The sequence below is a fragment of the Calonectris borealis genome, chromosome 21 (genome assembly GCF_964195595.1).
Source record: "Calonectris borealis chromosome 21, bCalBor7.hap1.2, whole genome shotgun sequence".
In the NCBI taxonomy this organism is placed as follows: domain Eukaryota; kingdom Metazoa; phylum Chordata; class Aves; order Procellariiformes; family Procellariidae; genus Calonectris; species Calonectris borealis.
Window position 1 is genome coordinate 8196306 of NC_134332.1, and position 19824 is coordinate 8216129.

A 19824-nucleotide genomic window follows, 5' to 3' on the forward strand; every position below is an offset into this window, starting at 1 on the left:
GCGGGGCGGTGGCCCCGGGAGGGAGGGGCGACCCCGCCCCTCCCGCGCCGCGCACTTAAAGGGGCCGCGCCCTCAGGGGGTCGCGCGGTGTGTGTGGGGCTGGGCCTGGGGTCTGCCCCCCGGTTCTGCCCCTGCGCGGGGGTTCGTAACGGCACTTTTTTGGTCTGAAGGCGTAGCGGGGGGAAGGGGAAGTACCCCTGCCCTGCTGGGCACCCGCTGCTAGCGGCTGAGGGGCCGCTCTCGCCCTGGGCCTGGGGTCCCTCCACACCCACCGCCCGTCCTGCCTCGCCGGGAGGCTGGGCCCTGTCCCGCCATGGAGAAATACGAGGTGCTGCCCGAAGGGCCAGGCCCTGCCCGGCGGGAAGGGGGCGGCTGCAGCCTTATGGGTGGTGCTGGGGGGTGCATCACCCTGGGGAAGGGTTTGTGAACGAGGGGAGGGGGTGTAGTACCCCTGGGGGTGGTATGTGGCCATGGGGAGGGTGTGTAAGTGGTCCTGGGGGGTACATGGCCCTGGAGAGGGTGCAGGTGGCCCCGGGGAGGGGGTGTGCGGCCTTGGTGAGGGCGTCAGCTGCTCTGAGGAAGGGTCCAACGTGGTCCCAAGGAGGGAAGCGCTGGGGGGTGGATGGCCCGGGGGAGATGGGGGTGCTCAGCAGCGGGGAAGTGAGGGGAAATGTCCCTGAGAGGAGGGGAGGTCAGTGTGCCCTCTCGAGTTGGGGTGCAGATGGGGGTGCCTGTGGTCCTGCTACGGGGAACTGGAGGTGTGTGCTGTGTGGAGGGCGTCTGCGGGAAAGTGGATTGAAGGGGCTCTCTGCCTTGGTTGTTCTACCACGTGCAGCTGAGCAAGTGCGTTAGTGTCGCTCCTCTGCCCTGCAGGTGCTGGAGCAGCTGCAGCCTGGGGCGCTGGGCACTATGCTGGTAGTCGAATTGAAAACAGAAAAGGGCACGGAGAAAAAATGTGTAATAAAGCAGGTGAGAAGGTGGTTGCTAGGAAAACAAGAGTCTATTGGCATCTCCATGGGCCCTTCTGGTAGTAACAGAGACAAACATGTTAGGCAGCTTGGCCACTGGGTGAGAGTAGGCTTACACCTTAGTGTGCTGCTGGTTTGGAAATTGGAAGATTCAGATCAGTTTGCTAGAATATTGAGATTAAAAGTGGGAAAAGGGGAGCAGCCTATGTGTTTTCACCTTAGCTTACTGCTACTTTGACAGTGCAGGGGAAGGACTGGCCAGCTGTCGCAGACTCATTTAAAGCTCTGTTTCTGGCCCTGTCCCAACAAGAAGACTGCTCCAAACATTAGAGATTAGAGCTATCATTGAAAACTTATGCCAATTCATACACAATTTGCAGTTCCAGTCATCTTGGCAAGATTGTTCTGGCTTAAAGCTTGCCTGTCTCTGTATTACAATCTCATCCTTGGCTCTCGTTTGGTGCAGGTTGAATGCATTGAAGAAAAGCAAGCAAATGAGGCCTTGAAAGAGGTATCAGTGCAGTTTTTCTTTACTACTTCACTTACAAAGACCAAAGTCTTAACAGAACAAAGTCTTTTATCTACAAGCATTAACTAAGTAAACAGTCCAGATGTAAATCAGGTAGGACTATCAGAGGGGTGTTCTCCCTGCCCTCTGCTTGAGCTCAGGCCAGGATTTCGTATTAATTGTTCTTACATTTGAATATGTAGATTAAATGGACAGCTGTTCTCAGAGGATGGTTGTTTTTCAGGGTTCATATTTGCTTTGTGCTGAAGACAAAGAGCAAAGCTTATCCTTTTGGCCTTTAAGCTGAAGGAGAACCTTGGTGTCTTTATAGTTTATTATTAAGAACTCAATTTCTAGTTAACATATTTCATTATATGTTAATTTCTCAGAGCTGGACATTTCTTGATGTGAATGATTTGACTGGTTTTCTTCCCTTGTTGTACTTTTTTATGCAAACTTGTTTCAATGCCTCGAGTAAGAGGTAACATCAGAAATACTATTAAAATACCAAAATTTGTTTCAACAAAGTATATGAAGTAGCACATAATGGATTAGTCTCACAGTGTCCAGTATGCATGACATCTGCAGTTGAAAATCAGTGAGAATACATGTCTGTACAGATGCTTCATCCTACTCAAGAGAGGTGACCTCTTTATGTACCGAGACTAACTTTACTGATAAAGTTTGATCCATTTTTTCTGCTGATGTACGTGTCTATTGAAATAAATGCAGTTGTGCCAGCTGGGAGCCTGGCTCTTAGTTTTTCTGTTGTGTCTGCACAGCCACAAACACAACTATAGGAGAGTAAGTTGAATTCTTTTTACCTTTCTCGTCATCAGGATATTTGCTGAAGTAACTGGTAGTTGTTAGAGCCTTACACGGAAACCAGCTTCAAGGAGATAAGCATCTCAGTAGTGTCATCATATTTTCTGAGGTTCAAGCTTGCATAGGGGTTACTGGAAATAATGGCTACGCTAGAAAAATCATCTTGACTTTCATATTCTAAGATGTGTTTTCAGGTTTGGATGTTAGGAACTGAAGAAGGGGGTTGTTTACAAATCATGTCCCTAAGGATCAGCTTATATCCTTGAATCTCACAAGGCTGTTAACAGCATTACATTGAGTAGAGTCTTACTGAAATATTTTCTTTAACTTGACACTTGTGCATGCAAATGTGTAACAGAGCTTGTACATTGAAAGAATTTGATCAGACATGTGACATGAATAAGTCAGGAACTGGCTTAGGATATTATTTAAGGTCCTGTTAAGTGGGAAGGACTGTGTAGATGTAGAAAGCTCTCTCTGTATTTTTTTTATTTTATGCAGGCAATGGATTTGCTAAAACTTCGTCATTCAAACATCTGTGCTTACAAGGAATTGTTTGTGACTTGGGATAATGAGGTGAGAATGAAATAGAATTGGTTAAACTGGAACACATGGTTACTATAGGCATGTAAGCATTTTTGCAGGTTTAAATTTGGGGTCATTGGTGTGAGATGCTAAAAAAAAAAGGTTATTTGATTTGAAACAAGCCTGCTTTTTGAACTCCTGAGTAAACATGCTGAAAAGCTGTGAAGATATATGAATTGGAGTCCATCACATGGCAGTATTGCACGCTGGCTCTCAGATTCTGATATGAATCAGTGTGCAATACTGATTTTCATGCCTGCATGAAAACCCTTTTATAGGAGATTATAGGAAGCTGAAAGCCCTGACTTATTTATTTGCAGATTTTATTCAGTGCTCAAGCAAAATTTGTGTTGATTTTATGGATGTATATTTGACTTGAATTGTCCAATATGACTTCAGATAAGATGCTTGATAATGTTTTTTTTTAAAAAAAAAAACAAAAGTGCTGTATTTTTAGTAAGAGAAAGTAAACATTGTCTCCTCTGTGAGAGATTAATCATCTTGGAACACTTTAGTATTGGTGAACATAACCCCCACCAGTTTGGCCAAGTGCTCAGTTTTATCTTTCTTATTGGATATGTTATTACCTGCAAACAATTAGACAATTTTGGTGTAATCTTGTATTACAGATATCATCTCTGTTCCTTTGTCTGGTAATGCAGCACTCAGGCCAAGGAGATCTTTCGTCTGTAATCAAGGAAAAAAGACAGAAGTCAGAAAAAATAACAGACACGGTAAAAAGTACAGAAGAGGCATCTGGTTGAACTGAGAGAGTCTCACTGCTTTTATATTTCTTCCTCTGTATTCCCTTTTTCTCAAAAGTCCTTCCCAAAATCTTCAAAGCAATGTTTTGCTGAAGGGTGGGTTTGGAAGCTATCTTCCAAAAGATATTTGGAAGCTACTGTGTTTATGTTACACTTTCATGTATATTCCCCTCAACAGGTGATTCTGAAGTTCCTGGCACAGATGGTGGATGCTTTGCTTTATATACACAAACAAAATATTTTCCACAGGTGCGCAGAAATCTTGTTCTTTGTCTGATAGGTCATTGTTCTTTGCAGTGACTGTTGGTTCAGCACAGCTGTTCCCTTAGAGAGAGTGAATTTTACTGTTCAAAAGGGGGAGAAGGAGTTAGAAATTCTGGACTTCATGTATAGAGTAGTTTTCTGTGACTTCTGAAGTCATCTGTTTCTTGAGTTTTGTCTAGAATTATCTGTTTGAACGAGGTGTTCTCTCTGTTTGTTTTGAATGTGCTAAAATTCTAATATTAATTTTATATTACAATATTGACCATCTCTGTTAGTGCTTACATTTTGGTGGCTGTGATGGACAAGGTATACCTTGTGTATCTAAAATAAGAGACAACTGTTGCATTCTATGTTCAGACAAATCTGTTGCAATCACAAATTTTAAAGCATTTTACAGTAAAAGAAGAAAATAATTGTATTTCAATTGATTATCACTTGTATGTTTAAAAAAAAACAAAACAAAACCCCACAAACAATAAAATCCCCAACACCTCACCACCACTCCACCCACCCTCCCCAAAAAACCCCCAAACCTTCTGATATGTAAAGATACTGGGAACCTGTAGTTATGTCATTAGACTCTGATTTCACAGGCTGACAGAAAATATTTGTGTTGCAGAAATCTCAAGCCATCAAACATACTTGTGACTGGTGAAGCATCCTTCATGCTTAGCGACTTCAGTACAGAGACACTTATGACAGATGAGTTGAAGTGGAAAATAAGAGTGGAAGAAAGTAGATATTTGTTTTACTTTTTTTTACTTTATTTTTAAAAGATTCAGTTATGGTGAATATTTTTAGTCCTCGGAGAAAAATCAGCCAAAGAGGAAAAAATTATCTTCCCTCCCCGTTCTCTGCATTATACTATTTGTCTTCTAAAGTATGAATAGGATATTCATAGGCAGTTGCCTGCAGCATTAATTGTGTTCACAACTGAAAACTATAGATATGTCTGTGTGCCTCAGAACTCTGCAACAGATACAGTTGGAATCCTTTTTAGCTTGATACATATGCAGCAAAATCTTAGAAAATTGTTCATTAATTATAGTATGTTTCTTAGTCTTTTGTAGCATATCACGAATAAAAAAAGGTCTAATCTCTACAGAATGTCTCTAAATTTTAGACATAAAACAATTGCCTGCAGTTCATGCATGTGCAAGCAAAAACTGTGTATAGTACGATGTCAGCAACATTGCCATATGATTCTTATTTCAACAGGTAGCAAGTCTTGGATGGCTCCAGAAACATTTGTTTTTTCTTTTACTGAGAAATCTGACATCTGGTCTCTAGGTTGTATTCTACTTGACATGACGACCTGCTTTGTTCTGAATGTATGTAATAACGTTTCATTATAGATTTAAAAAGTCATTGGCCCACCAGGGTATCTGTAAACGAGTGTGTGAAAGCTCTTCCGATACTATGCTCTTTACAGGCAGAAGAGATAACTTCATTACTGCAGGATATTAGACAGGATACCAGCCGTCTTGAGGGAGTTCTGACACTAATGCAAAATGGAGATAACAGCGCTTCGCCTTTATTTCCCATTTTGTTTATGATGCTACAGATTCAGCCCAGCATGAGACCCACAGCAAAGTGAGTTCTGGATGCTTTCCCTTTATGATTTTTTGTCCTAAACCCCACCTACCTTCACAGAGATGGGAACGTTAGCTGCTGTTTGGAAGAGATTGAGTCAAGGTTTCTGATCTTACTGCCTCGACAAATTGAGTTATTAAAAAAAGTCAAAGACTTGGTGTTCGTTCAGAAGTGGGCATCCTGGTATGTGTAGGTGTCCTTTTTTGAAGAGTTACATTATAAAAACCATGTTATATACAATTTTACAAGCCCTTAACTTGAAGGCTAAGCATGGCTTGCTCAATGTAAGCTCTTTCATTAGCGGTTTTGAAGTAAATTGTGTAAGTTCTGTCAAAAATAATCCAGTTTTCAAAGAAGTATTGTTAGCTTTTTATATGAAAATGAAACAAAGCACGTAGAATTTTTTTTTTGTAACTTACCAGTTCTAACTTATTGGTACTGCTTTTGTCTCTTGTAATTCTAGGGATCTGACTGATGTTCCATTTATTAGGGAATGCCTGAGTGTTGCTGGTGTCTCTTTAGTAAATCTGAAAAAGTCTTTGCCTCCCAAAATAATAGATGTGCTCCTTGAGGGAGGAATCGAAAGTGTTCTAGGTAATAAGGAAAATAAAATTAATGTAATGGTGATTTTCATAGGAAATAAACCCATATGCTTTCCTGTCAGCATATATTCTACTTGAAAATGAATTATTGGACACTCATTTTACTTGAAATAAAATGGGATGCTATTTGGAGGAAGGATCACTATACAGCCTTTTCTATAACCTCATAAGATTGCACAAGTTAAATGGGGTCAGAGATCATTCCTCAGAAAACTGGGGAGCGCCACTTATTTTGTCTGCAATCTAACATGTTTGCCAATTTATGCCAACGAAGGATTTGTTTCATTATTTTCCTTCTAAGTAAGGAAGATATTAATCTGAAAAGGCTATCAGAATAATACATTTAATGCCCCTGTCCCTGCTCTGATTTAATATTCCAACAGGTCCCCAAAATGTGTAATGCCAAATACACAGATTATAGAGATGAATCATAACACTTTGTAATGTTTAAATGTTTGATGCATTAAGGGAAAAGTTTTTCTTTTCAACAATCACAAATTACATTATTTTCATTTATATCAATTCACATCTTGCACAAAATAGAGAAAATTTGAATGCTTTTTATGAGTGTTTGAATCAAATAGAAGAATTTTCTTGTTTTATGTAGAATTCATGCAGGCTTTCTGGGATATAGAAGCAGCACAGGCTAAAGCCATTCAGCACCTTGCCAGTTTTGTAAAAGATAAAAGTGGTAAGGCACTATTTTATTAATTTATTTGTTCTGCTCTTTCCTTACATTTTGAGATAATAGGAAGAGGAAAAAAATTCTCATGACAATAAATGAGAATGAAATTGCTCTCTTCCTATTTCACATTTTTGGAACGTACTGGAATAGGCCACTAGTTGATGTGATTGTGTTGGTACTTGTTTTGTAAATGCTTTTGTTGAACAGCAGAGGTGTTTTACTGGTTAAGAAAAATGGGCACTGGAAAAAAACTTAGTGATATTTTAATTGGCAGCAAAGGTGAATTGGCAAACTGACATTTGAAGAAGGTAATTCATATCAGCAGTGGGGCAACTTGGGAATAATGCCTAGGGCTATAAGAGTGATAAAGCAAAAGGAAGTTACATGTGTCTAGTTTCTGTGTGTCTAGTAAAGCTGCGTGAGTGGAGACTCTATGTTTTCTCCCAGCACCTGCACGTTTTTCAGACTAATCTTTCAGATCAAGATTATTATTTTCAAAGCACCGTGTTAACTCATAAAATATGCAGCCATTTGATAGTGATAGCGTTTTAATGCTGGCCTTGGCTTATGATGTTAAAACACAGGGGTGTTCATATCTGTAATCAATAAGGAGAAAGAATAATTTGGTTTTTTTCCTTAGAGTTACCTATATCTTCAACTCTGTTACTAAAGAAATCTTTAGAAATCTTTACTCAGTAATACAGCAGGCTTTGGTTATAAATAACAAAATGAATGGTTCTTCGTGAGTTCTCATTCAAACCTATTGAGCAATACAAGGCCGCGCACACATCTGACTGACTTGTTTGGCACTTCTGCACCATGGCTTACCGTGACTGATGCTCACATCTCTGAAGGTGCTCAAAATGGATCCCTAAAAACCATCCAGTGTTTCCTCAAGATTTTATCACATATTTGTGGATTCACTGAATAGCTTTATTAGCTATTCCAGAAGCTCAGAGTCTTCCTAAAACTAGGAGACCTGGTGAAATACTTTCTTCCACAGGTTCTGAAAAGCATGGTTTTGGGCTCATGCACAATGTTCTACCCCACGACTTACTATGTGACCAGTGAACAATGCCAGTGTGACTTAATGAGGAACGTGCTGGCTACGCTTGGCTTGCATATCCTTGCAGCTGTCTTTAATAAGAGACATTTCCCATAGAGACTACAGAATTCACTCTGTATTGTTCCATCTTTACTTGTGTTTTGTTCTTTTTGATCAAGAATGTTGTTCTGCCATATCACATCGTCCACAGGGATTCAAATTTATTTGAAACTGGAACTCTTGTGTTTTGGAGCATAGATACCCGCTGAGTGTTTTAAGCAATTGACTGTGTAAGTGAATGCTGTCTTAGATAATTTCTTTTCCCCACAGCCTTGCCCTATCTGCTAACATTCACAGAATTGATCACTTTTGCCGTGAAGACTCATGTAGATTCTCTCAAGTTACAAGTAGATGGTTGCAGTTTATTGCTTGAAATTCTGAGTCAAGGTACAGTTATGAGACTTCCAATTTATGCTGGGTGATACAGCCTCTCTCTTGCAAAGTTAGATGTAGCAGATAAGGTTTGAAATGGGTTCAGCAACGATTTTAGGGGATAAATTTAAAGTAATAGAGGAATTTAACGAGCTTTAAGAGTCTGGATTCTCATGGACTTTCTTCAGGACTGGCGTACATCAATTCTGTGTTAGTGTTAATTTTAAATACAGGCTACTGATCTTAGGCTACCAAGTTTGTTTTCATGTTATGTAGAGTGTTACTAGAGTGCATAAATAAGAGACTCTCAGTGTTTTCAAACGCTTTTCAACCATTTCAAACCATAAAAGTGTTTTCTGGTCTCTTGTTTGATCCCTGCTGTCACTTTCTTAGCAATTTACCCCAATAACCCCTGATAATGATTGAAAGCTTGAAAATAGTAAGAATTCTGTTTCAGAAAAAAAAAAATTTAAAATAACTTTTGCATATATTATGTGAAGAAATGCTGTTAATTGAATGTTTTACTCATGCTGATAGCAGGGGGTTCAGACTTCATTCAAGCCACTGAAATCTTTGTTCTGTTCAAATGTTACTTTTGACAGCTCTAGAGCAGGATGTGGTGCTGGCCCTGGATGAGAATGTGACCAGCTCTCTGTTAGAGACAGTGAGAAAACACTCCGGAAATGAAGAGTTAATTTCATTGCTCTGCACATTATTGATGGTGATTTCAGCCAGTGGTGGGTCACCTTGTTTATTTTTGGGGAATATTCTTATGTTTCTACTTTTATAATCTAATCCAAGATATAATGCAGAACTTGTGACTTCATTGAGAGATGTGGATGTCTGTAGGTATTAGTTTAATAGTGGTAATATTGGTAAGATTGACTAGATATTGGTAAGATAATACTCCTGAAAGTGTAAGATACACTGCTGAGGCTTCAGGTACTTAAAGAATTGTGTCTATTAGAGTGGTCCTGTATTTCGTCTTGTTTTGGAAACAAGTACAAACTGTGCAAATAGTAGTGCTTGGGAAAATGAGGGCATAGAACCTGGATTCTATTTTTGGCTGTGCCATGGTGAATTGAAACCATTCTACCTAATTTCTCTACTTTGGGTTTTCTCCTGAGATTGTAATTGCTAAATATTTATAGTATTTTTTACTTGTTTTCAGTGTCAATTCAACAGTCATCAGAAGACTGTTTTTATAAAACATTACAGAAGGATTTAACAGCAAGGGGATAATCTTTAAAAAAAACAAGTGTACAAAGTGTCATGTACAAATAAACTTACCATCTAAGACCAAACTATTTTTATACAGTGTTTCCTAATTCTGAAGCTGAGGTAGCTTGAATCACTACATTGCAAACATTTGAGAAATAGTCATTTATACCCTCTCAGTTCCTTTTCTGCTCTGTAAATTTTGGCTCTGTAAGGAAGAAGGGTGGCCAGACATCTTTTTAAAAGGGTCACTTGTGCTAAGCACTATGCTTAAGTGCATCTTATTAAAGAATTCGGTCTGTTCTCTTGCTTTCTTTTGTCCAGCTATCATGTTACTGGTTTGTTATCACTGTTTAAATATGGTTAGTAATGCTGTCTGTTGCGAGGACAGTGAGTGGGACAAAAATATCAGATTCTATAGAATTTCTTTTCCTGTGTTTTTCAGAAGTTGCTGCAGAGAATCTAAGGAAAGTTGGAGTAATTCCAGACCTTCTGTCAATTTTAAGAAATTTTCTTCATAATGAAAAGATCTGCCTCTCTTGCTGTGGAGTTCTCTGGAGTTTGGCTGTGAGTGGTAAGTAGAACACAGCAAGTATTGTTCCTAGACTCATGACTGAAAGGCAGCAGGTATTGTGCCAGGTATTGAGTTCAGACATTCCTGTTGCTGGGACTGGATTTTTCTTTCTCCCATTCTGGAGATGTCTCCACAGCACTACTAGAACTTTAAGTGATCCAGATTTAAGTGAGAGAAAACTAAAAACTAATGCAGACTTTTTAGCAACCCTTTTTGTGATAAGGTGTCAAAGTCAAATCTTTACTGTTTAGGCCAAGATATGGCTTATGAACAGACTGTCAGAAATGAAAGGGTACATGCAGTTTCTCGTTTGTCACTCGTGGTTTTGCTCTGCTCTTAGCAGAGGGAGTGCAGTGCAAACAGCGTATTAGATTAGGTATCAGGATAGCATTTGGAATTAATAGCATCTTATTTCTTTGCATCACACTTCTCTTGACAGCACTGGGCTAAATCTTGAGTTGGACATCTCCTAGAGACTTGCTTTTCCGAAAGAAATATGATTGGCAAGGTGGCAAGTGTAGTCTTCCCATTGCCTTAGAACTAAGCCAGCATCATTCTTCAGTGTTGGAGAGCCATGGGTGATTGCTTGAGCTGACCCCTTCTTATGAGACCACACTGGGAGTTTTTTAGGGGATTTGTCTGTGACATGTTCTTGTATAGGTGTGTGGTGTTCTAACCATCAAGGAAGGCTGAAAGCACAGAACGTGCACAATTGGACTTGGTGTGTTTTATTCCCTCTGTGCCGCAAACTACCCATTTGATTTATGTGACCAGCTAAATATCCATCCTGCAGACCATATTCTGTCAAAAAGGTGGTATTTTTTCAGGTTTCTTGCTGTGCTCCCCATGTATAATTTAAATGGCAAAGAAAACTAGTTCCTGGAGAAGTTCGGCTTTCTGCAGTAAACATTACTATTTATTAGTCCTGTAAAACTTGATTTGTTTTTTTACATTTTAAATTCCTTCCCTCTGCTGTTGTCCATTCTAAAATAATGTTGCATTACTCCAATGCCATCACCCATTAAGGTTTTACTGATATAATTTGACATACGATATGCTTATGATATTATTACTTGATTAAATAACTCTGCTGGATGCATTTCCTTTTTGTTATGGTAATTCAGGGAAAAATGTAGACCAAGCATTGCTGAAAAGTGCTGTCCCTGTTACCTCTGCGGTCCTTCAAGAGCACCTCCAGAATGGAACAGTTACGGAGTCTGCTTGCTCGGCTCTATGGGCATTGTCACTCCAAGGTGCGTTTTCCCAGCCTTGTCCCTTGTGCACGAAAAAGGCTGGTATGCCAAACGTCTGTCCGTGGCGATCCTTGACATACAGGCTGCTTGGCCTTAGCAGGCTCTGCAGATGGCAGCAGAGTTAGGAACTTGCATCCTCTCTTAACCAGTCTTCCATGCACTTGCTCTCTAACACTCCCTAAGCTATTTTTGATGAGCCGTAGCAATTATATAACTAGATACTGCTGATGGGTACTGTCATGATGGGCAGCTAAAAGAACCTTGTTGTGCAGAGCATTCTCTTTGGCTTCTCTCTTAAGACCGAGAATCCCATTTGTGTTACTCCTCTGAACGCAGCTTTAGTGTTGTACAGCATGGGCTGGGAGGTTTGTTTTTATGCCATTTGCTTTGTAAGTTGGGAACAATATTTCAGATTAAAAAATAAAATGCATATCTCATTATCATGTGCACTAAGAAACGCATCCTTGCAGTACTACTGTCTTTTTTCTTCCTCCTGCAAGAATATTGCCATATGTTTACCTGCCCTGTGCTTATTCCATCATTCCACTAGGAAGAGCTGAGTAAAACACTAAGCAATCTCGTTTCTAGTACCCTCCAGCAGAATAGGTTGAGTATTCAGGACTCTCCATTCCTTTTGGCTTGGAGAATGAAAGAGAATCTTGACATAGAAGATGTATCAGAAATTTTCCTAGACCCCTGAATCAACTCATGATAAGGCTTTATTGGGCCTTTTTTACTGCGATTGAGGTTTTCACATGCTTTCTTTGTAACTTTTATTGCATAATTAAAAAGTCATTTCAGAAACAGGAGGCAGAAGTTGAAATGCTGATGAGTGTTTTAAAAGCTTTTGAGTATATTGAAGTTTCGGGGTTTTGTGTGTGTTTCTTTTTTTTAAAGGTTGCTTAACTGAAAATGAGTATGAGCCCACAACAGCGCTTCTGCTGGATGCGCTCAGGATGAACCCAGAAAGACCAATGCTGGTGAAGAACGCCTGCCTGGCATTAGCAAGCCTTCTAAGGCTATCTGGTAACATTCAGCAATTCTTACTAATTGCAAATCAGCTCAGAAGTGGATGTTTCTGTATAGTTCAAGAGTTCATAGTGGGATTGGGATTGGCATCTGCTCTCCTGAGGTAATCTTTTCTTGCAGGACTGGAAGAGGAAATAGTGAAACTGGAGGTGCGAATTTTTTTCTTCCCATGGACCCAGCATGCATGTATGAGAAGTATTAGATCAGAACAATCTAATCCATTAGTAACTTCAGAGTATTTTGTTACTTATTTTATGATGAAGTTGTTTCAACTGTGTAAATGGGTAGAGCTCAATCAATGTGAAAACAGAAAACATGAAAATATCACTTCTGCCATGCATGACAGTGTTGGCTGCATACACTGTCTTCTACTTGTTGCCCAAATATGCTTCAGAATAGCTTTTAGGAAGGCTGAAAATGATGGACATGACTTCCTGGAAAAATATGTGTGCTAGCTGGAGCAGGGGACTGGAAAGTAGATAGTGCAGTGTGCAGCTACCAATTAGCCCAGCACTGTTTGTCTCCCTTTCAGAAATATCAGCTTTGAGATTTATACTGGATTCAAAAGGCAGTGGAATAAACCTGATCAAAGATGCCTACCACCTTCACTTCGATGATCCAGAAGTGGTGGAAAATATCTGTGTGCTGATTAACGAGATGGTTCAGTATGGTGAGATGGTGGTGGTGTTTGTCAAGTCTCTTCCTCTCCCCCACCCCCAAAAGATAGTAAAGAAAACAGCTAACAGCAGCTGCTCAGGGACGTGTTAGTTGCTCTCAGAAAAGACTTGCTATGTATCTGAGAAAGGAGGATGAATTGCAACTGAGAGTTCATCCCACTTGTTCCTGAATAATTATAAATGCCCCTCTGATGTTATAATGTTGTAACTCCATCTTATCTTGCCTCCTGTTTGTGTAGATCTGTCTTCCTTCTGCTCTCCTTTAGCTCCTGCTGAAACCATTGGCCGTTGTGCTAGTAACCATAAATTATCCTGTTCGTTTACATTACAGATGATGTTGTGCTGGATATGCTGTCCCAGAAAATGGAAGAACTGGTGTCTGAAATAAAATGCCGGTTTCCATCTAGCATGGTATGTAGAAGTCACTGTGATAATAAAGAGTGGATGCTTAGTATATTATTTCTGGTTACGGATTTTATCGTTTTCAAATAGCTGGAATTACACAGTGCAGAATTTACAGAATTAGGTGTGTAAGGGGTGAAGAGTGAGTTTGTAAGAATATTCCTAACTACTCAAAACAAATAGTTGGAAGTTTTTTTCTTTATGCTGTAATTTTTTAAAAACTATTTTCTGGTCTCTTGCAACATTGCATTAATTTACTACATTCTTCATACTAAAACAGGCTAAAGTTTACAGAAATAAAGCATAAATATATTATATCCAATTATTTTTGCCTTGTAAGTGGCATCCTTAAAAAAAACCAAAACCCCAAAGGTAAAACAAACCCTTGTGACAGTTTCCCTGAAGATTTAACTTATATTAAATTTCAACAAGTAGTCATACTCAGAAAAGGTAACTGTTGAAACACCAGAAACACCGAAGTTACTCAAGCTATTTAATGTGTTACACTAGTATTTCCTTTGCAATGGCTTGCTGTCAAGAAACCAGTAATTAGAAGTTTGCTCATCAAGCCAATAAAACTGGTTAGTCTTGTAACTTTGTTCTTCTTAGTTATGCATTTAGCCTGCTTACATAATTCATCTCAAAGACAGTTACACGCAAACTTATTCTCCAGTGTCTCCTGCAGGCATTGCCTGCACCATTTGAATGAAGACTGCAGCTATAAGGTAGTGCAGAAAAAAAGAATCACAAGAGAGAAGAAAGCTCCCTCTTCTGTTGTAAACCTAACTCGTTGTTCCCCATGTCCCCTGTTGACAACACAGCACAGACGAGGCCACAACACTCTCGTTCTGGCAATACAGCAACTGCTAAATCTCCGAAACCCATTCCTTCTTACCTTCCAGTATCCATTTAGATTATTTAAATCATAGCATTAGTATTGTCTGGTATTACAGTTGCTGTGGATTTTGCAGAATCAGACCCCACATATGCTTAAAACACCAGCTGCTTTAAAGACCTATGTTAGACACAGTGTTTTTATTAATAAAAGAATATAAAAATAAGTAAAGCAACAAGGTAATCTTGTATTTGACAATTCTCACATTTCTCTCCAGGAGATAATGACCCTCGTGGATGCAACGCTTTTGAAACTGCAGAAGTAAAAGAAAAACTTTTTTCCTAAGAACAAGACTTGTACACTTCTAGTTCAGATACAAAAGCTTGGATCCTCCAGAAATACTTTAAAAGATTTTTCTCACCAGAAAGATCAATATTGGGCCATTAATAATATATAAACAGTTATATATTCTGTTGATTTAGGTACCACAATTGTGAGACTAACAGCAATAATTAAGAATTCACCTTACTTTGTAGACTTTAAAATATTTGAAATAAAGATTTTAGTCTTGGGAGTTTCAGCAAAGCAATGACAGTTTGTTCCTTCATCTATCGTAATTTAAAAAACCTTTTTTTTTTAATTTATTCAGTGTGCATTTCCTTGGCAAAAACTGAACTGATGAAGTACTTTACAAATGTAGGCATTTGTTACAAGTATTGTTTAAACACAGTAGTAGGCATTAGGCATAAGTACCATCCAGAAAGGGGATACTAGCAGTATTCTTGCATGGCAGCATTCACGTACTAGGTTAGGCAGTATTGTCTTTTGATTGATTTTATGAAGTAGCTGCTGTCGGTTCTGAGTTATCTCTAAATTTGCCGTGGAATGTGACATGAAACCAGCAAATGCTGCAGATAAAAAACACAGGGTAGAATCATTCAAGTTTTACAATTTTTGTTGTTAGATTTGTTTTTAACAGCAGCTTCCCATTTCTTTTTCTCTAAGGTGTACAGTCTCATAGCTGCTTGTGCATCCTGAATCTAAAAGAAAACAGAACAAACAGGAGGCTTAATGAAACATAGCTGACATGGTTTAAGAACATTATTGTTAATAAGTAGCTAAATCTTCCATCATTTTAATACATCCTTTCAATTAACACTTCATAACATCTTTCTAGATTTAGGTTCTGTGACTAGTGGAAGGGGATGAATATGTGTTCAGAATGCATGGCCCACCACAAGGCTATGCACTTCTCTTTCTGATCGTGACTTGGAAAGCCATAATGAAAAAATACTCTTGACGCAGTATCTTGGAGATACCCTCACAATTTGCCCTGCTTCTTCAGTTCATTTCTGTCCACTGAAAGAAAGGAACTAACCACCGAGATTCAGTAGTAGGCTCTCACAGTATTTTATCCAACCCGCCATAGTACAGTGGTGCAGAATGCTGCTTTTAAGGTAAGCAGTCGATACTTGAGAATTAATTTTTTCCTCAGGGATCTTAAAATAACAAGAATTAATATTTAAACAAAATACAGTTGACTTGTGCAAAAGAAGTTTATGAATATAAGGAAATAGTCCAAGTGGTACCAGACACATAACGGTAAGCAAGCTTAGATGGCAATCTTACTGCATGCTGGTGTTCAAGCAGAGCTTGCTAACTTTCATTGAGCGGCTAGAATGCAGCCACAGCGTTCTAGATTGAACCCGGATCCTAGAGCTAATGTGTAGTACCTTGTTGATCTACCAAAAAATGTATGTTCTGATGAGATACATACCGAGCAGTGCTCTGATGTCTGCACTTGAATATTTAGCAGTCTCTCACAGAGCAGTTTCAATGATGGCCGTGCATTCTAGAAACAGAAAAGACAGAATCATGCTGTCTCACACTACTTGAAATATATATAGATGTGTGTATATATACAAAAAAATACTAGTTTAAGTGTATTCCTCAATAAAGTATAGCACATCTCAGCTTCTACTGGTGAACTGTCCAGAAGAATTAATGAATTATGAGATTTATGCACTGCTGAGAGGATTTTATATGTATTACCATAACCCTGAGATTTATGTTTGGTATGCTTTGTTGTGAAAAAGAAAACCTGAGTACATAGTTATGAAACTTAAAATATCTCCCTATAATCTGAACCTTTAATCCTGCAGTCTAAGCAGAAACTTGAAGCCATCTGGTTTTTCTATATCCCTATGGAAATGATACTATTAAGAAGATCACATAAGCCTTACTGTAAGTAGAACTGTACCGTCTTATTTTGCTATCCAGAAAAGCATTATGACGAACATGCAAGTGCTAAAGAATGGGAGAGCCACTGAATTTTGTGCACAGATATTACTGGTAATGTTTGAACTGAACTAAGTAACTTAGTGATATACTTCAAACACTAAGCATTCAACTAGACTAGTATTTTCAAAAGACAAAAAGCAGGCATCCCTGCTTCAGGTAGGAAAGAAGGAACAGGGTCAGGAGCAAGTGTAGGAGAAGTGAGCTAGCAGCTGGGAGTCAGCACCTCGAGAGTCAGTAATTGAGGTGCACGTTCATTTTCTTACCTTGACTCTCTGTCTGAAAGGCTTGTATCTTTGTGTGTCACGTATTTTCTTCTTAGGGTGATCAAGAAATAGGACCTAGAAGAAATTACATCTCCAGTCCAAAGCGTGCTGTTGCATGGAAATTTATATAGCTGAATGTACAGCTTCCTGCTCTTTTCTTCCATCCATCATAAGAGATTGTTCAAAACCATGAATGGACAAGATCAAAATAATCCAGACACTGGCTGGATTCAAGAACCACAGTTCTGCTTAGAACAGAACTGAATCTGGAGGCACCACCTGTAGAGGCTATCTGCAGTGCTGGTACAGCATGACGTAAGATACCTGTCTCTGGTAACAATGACCAGACTGCTGAGCTTTGGGGGCTAAGCAAAGCATGCAAACCGTTTTTTCATCGTTCTGTTTCTTTCCTGGTGCTTTAGTAAGCAGATCAGTGCTATCAGCAACAGAGTTTGAAGTTGAACTTCAGTGGGCAAGTGACTAGGGCTATACTTGGTGCAGCATGAAGTAACAAGAAACTGAGATAACAGGGATAAAGCTGTAGTTTCTAGCAGTTCAGGTGTGTTCATCTGACCCAGAAAGATGTATTAGAAATTTAATCAATCTTAAATTTTTGGAGCCTTGTCTTCAAAATAACAAATCTGCAGCCATGTACCTTTAGATCATTGCGTAAAGCATGTCCAACTAAAATCCTTCCGTTCAAGATGTCAGCGACCTCCTTCTGAACTGTTTTAAAATCTTCACCTAAAAATACCACACAATGAAACACTTTCCATTAGATGCAGAAGACAACTAAGCAAACTACAGTTAAAACACTGCATCTTTTTGTGAAGGCAGTTGTGTCCTTGGGACTATAGTTATACAAATTTGTACAGTACACTAAATCCTCTGCTTGTTACAAAAGCATAGAGAATTCCATAAAGAGCATAGCACTAAAAGGAAATAAACTTCCTATTATTCCCATACCATAATCCACGAGGGGTCTAAGGCATTAGTGACCACTCTAAAAAGTACTTCTTCCCACAATTTTTCTTAGCATTCAGACTACATTTTGGTTTCCATTTCCCAAAATAGGTCTAAAACTTATCCAAGCTTAGCCAACGAGGCCTCTCTGATAGCCTGTTAAATTCTCCCTCCTTAAAGAACATTTTGGGGAAAAAAACTCCTACCTGTATTTATATTCTCAGGGCGTATGCCACTGACAGCTGTTCTGTAATCAGTCACCTCTTCTGTAGGCTTGACATACTTGTCATAAATGCACTTTCCAAATTGGTTCACGATGGACACGCGAGCCACAATACTGTCTTCACCCTTGGGTCCCACTCCCACCATCTCACAGTCCATGGCTACAGCACGTGTCAGCCTAAAAGAGAAAGGACAGTTTGGTGACATCCCTGTTACAGGGACCGCATAGTGGAGTTCACAAGGTTCACGCGTTGATACGAATGGGGAAAACTCGGCAGTTTGTCTGTCAGCAGACTTGGGGAGATATCAGCTTACGCTGTGCACCTGCAAGTCACAGTTAGAAGATAATCTCGATGCCTCTGCTGCCATCCTTCCCGCTGGAATGCCACTCACCCTTCAGAAGCCTTTTCTTTAACCAGCACCTGCTCCACAGACTGCTTGGATTGGCCTGTTTCAAGTCCCAGATTTCTTCTAGCAATTTTTGCTGCTTCGGGTCCTATTGCTGCTTCAATATCTTTTGGATCAACATCGTCAAACCAGATTTCAGCCCTGGTAAGTACAGATTTAATTACATTTAATGATCTTAAAGCAGTCTTGCATCTTTATAGTGTAGGAAAAGCATATTTATTTTTTAAATCAAGAAATTAGCTCTGTGAAAATTACTCTAGTACCGTCACCTATGCAGGTCGTTGCTATATCTGAGAAGTCGGGGCAGCACGTGTCTTATTTCTCCCAAAATTTAGTCTGGAAGAGTGCAGCCGTTTTGATGGTACTGCTCTGTGCTCGTTAGGTACACTACCCAAAATAAATATTCACATACGTGTATGATGCCTGAAGTACTCACTCTTTGGGTTGCTGCTCCGCATGTTCTTCAGCTTTCCTCCTCTTATGTTTTATATCACCTTTCTCCTTTAAAATATTGCCACTTTTCTTTTTTTCTTTGCAGCCTTTTCCACCGCTTTTGGTGCCATTTGAATTCTTATCCATTGCAACCCTCTTGGATTTTGGCTTAGCCAAAGGAGGATTGACTTTAGCAGAACCATTGTCCATTTTATTTGTGGATTTGGCCTTTGCCATTTTCCTGTTCCCGTTGATAGCTGGGACTTCTTGGCTATTTCCCGCTTTGAGTGGATGCTTCTTTTTGGTGTATGTTTGACATGTAGAGAGGGACTCGTTGGAGCTATTTACCTTTTGTTTCAGTAGCTAAAACGACAAAAAAAGAAAGGAAAAAAGGGTTATCTCCCTCAGTTTCTGGCCCCGCCATCGTTCTCCTGGCGTTCTGCCTCAGCGCCAAGCGGCCCTGCACTCCCTGGCTGGCTCTAGGGCGATCACCTGCAACGGGATGTCCCAGACCCCCGCCCGCAGCACTTTATTTACTGACACAAACTTTTTTTTTTTTAATTACTACATAGAAAGCAGATCTGCATTCAGAGAATGACAGCATGGCCCCGGCCCGCCCCGGAGGATGGCTCCGGCTCGCCCCAGGCGCACCCCCCGGTCCCCCTCACCTCCTGCAGCGCCTTCCAGTTGGAGGAGAACTCCCGGGGGCTGCGGGGGCGAGCTGCCGCCGCCATGTCGGGGCCTTTCGGCGCGGCCCCCGTCGCCGCTTCCCCGCGGCCGCGCCAGACCTTCCTCCTCCTCCTGCCCTTCCTGCGGGTCGCGGCGCTCGGCCCCGGCGCCTCGGGCTCCGCAGGGCTCTGCTTCGCCATGCGGCCCGACCGGGGCGGGGGAAGCGACTCCCAACCGGGCCGGGGCTACCGCTGCCCGCCACGCCGGGACCGGGACCGAGCAGCGCCGCACCGGCCCGGCGGGGAAC

The 19824-nt window shown here is 40.3% G+C and overlaps 2 protein-coding genes across 4 annotated transcripts; one reads left to right on the forward strand and one right to left on the reverse strand.

Moving 5' to 3' along the window:
* Positions 1–68: 68 nt before the first annotated feature.
* STKLD1 (serine/threonine kinase like domain containing 1) lies at positions 69–14942 on the forward strand. The gene is made up of 19 exons (XM_075170662.1): positions 69–328; positions 874–969; positions 1435–1479; positions 2803–2877; positions 3516–3620; positions 3829–3899; positions 4534–4649; positions 5133–5245; positions 5347–5507; positions 5971–6101; positions 6717–6800; positions 8170–8286; positions 8874–9008; positions 9935–10063; positions 11188–11316; positions 12214–12342; positions 12878–13015; positions 13354–13433; positions 14537–14942. The coding sequence occupies exons 1-19, from the start codon at positions 314–316 to the stop codon at positions 14582–14584; spliced, it is 1917 nt and encodes a 638-aa protein (XP_075026763.1). The 5' UTR covers positions 69–313; the 3' UTR covers positions 14585–14942.
* REXO4 (REX4 homolog, 3'-5' exonuclease) lies at positions 14445–19809 on the reverse strand. Of its 3 annotated transcripts, XM_075170663.1 has the most exons (8): positions 19517–19809; positions 18853–19211; positions 18402–18557; positions 17993–18186; positions 17479–17567; positions 16824–16898; positions 16037–16111; positions 14445–15299 (listed from the first exon to the last, which is right to left on the reverse strand). In XM_075170663.1, exons 1-8 carry the CDS (start codon positions 19715–19717, stop codon positions 15198–15200), a joined length of 1251 nt encoding a protein of 416 aa, XP_075026764.1. In that variant the 5' UTR covers positions 19718–19809; the 3' UTR covers positions 14445–15197. The 3 variants fall into 3 exon arrangements, with proteins under 3 accessions (XP_075026764.1, XP_075026766.1, XP_075026765.1); XM_075170665.1 differs by lacking the exon at positions 18402–18557 and having other exon boundaries at positions 19517–19806; XM_075170664.1 differs by lacking the exon at positions 16824–16898 and having other exon boundaries at positions 19517–19805.
* Between the last annotated feature and the right edge of the window lie 15 nt (positions 19810–19824).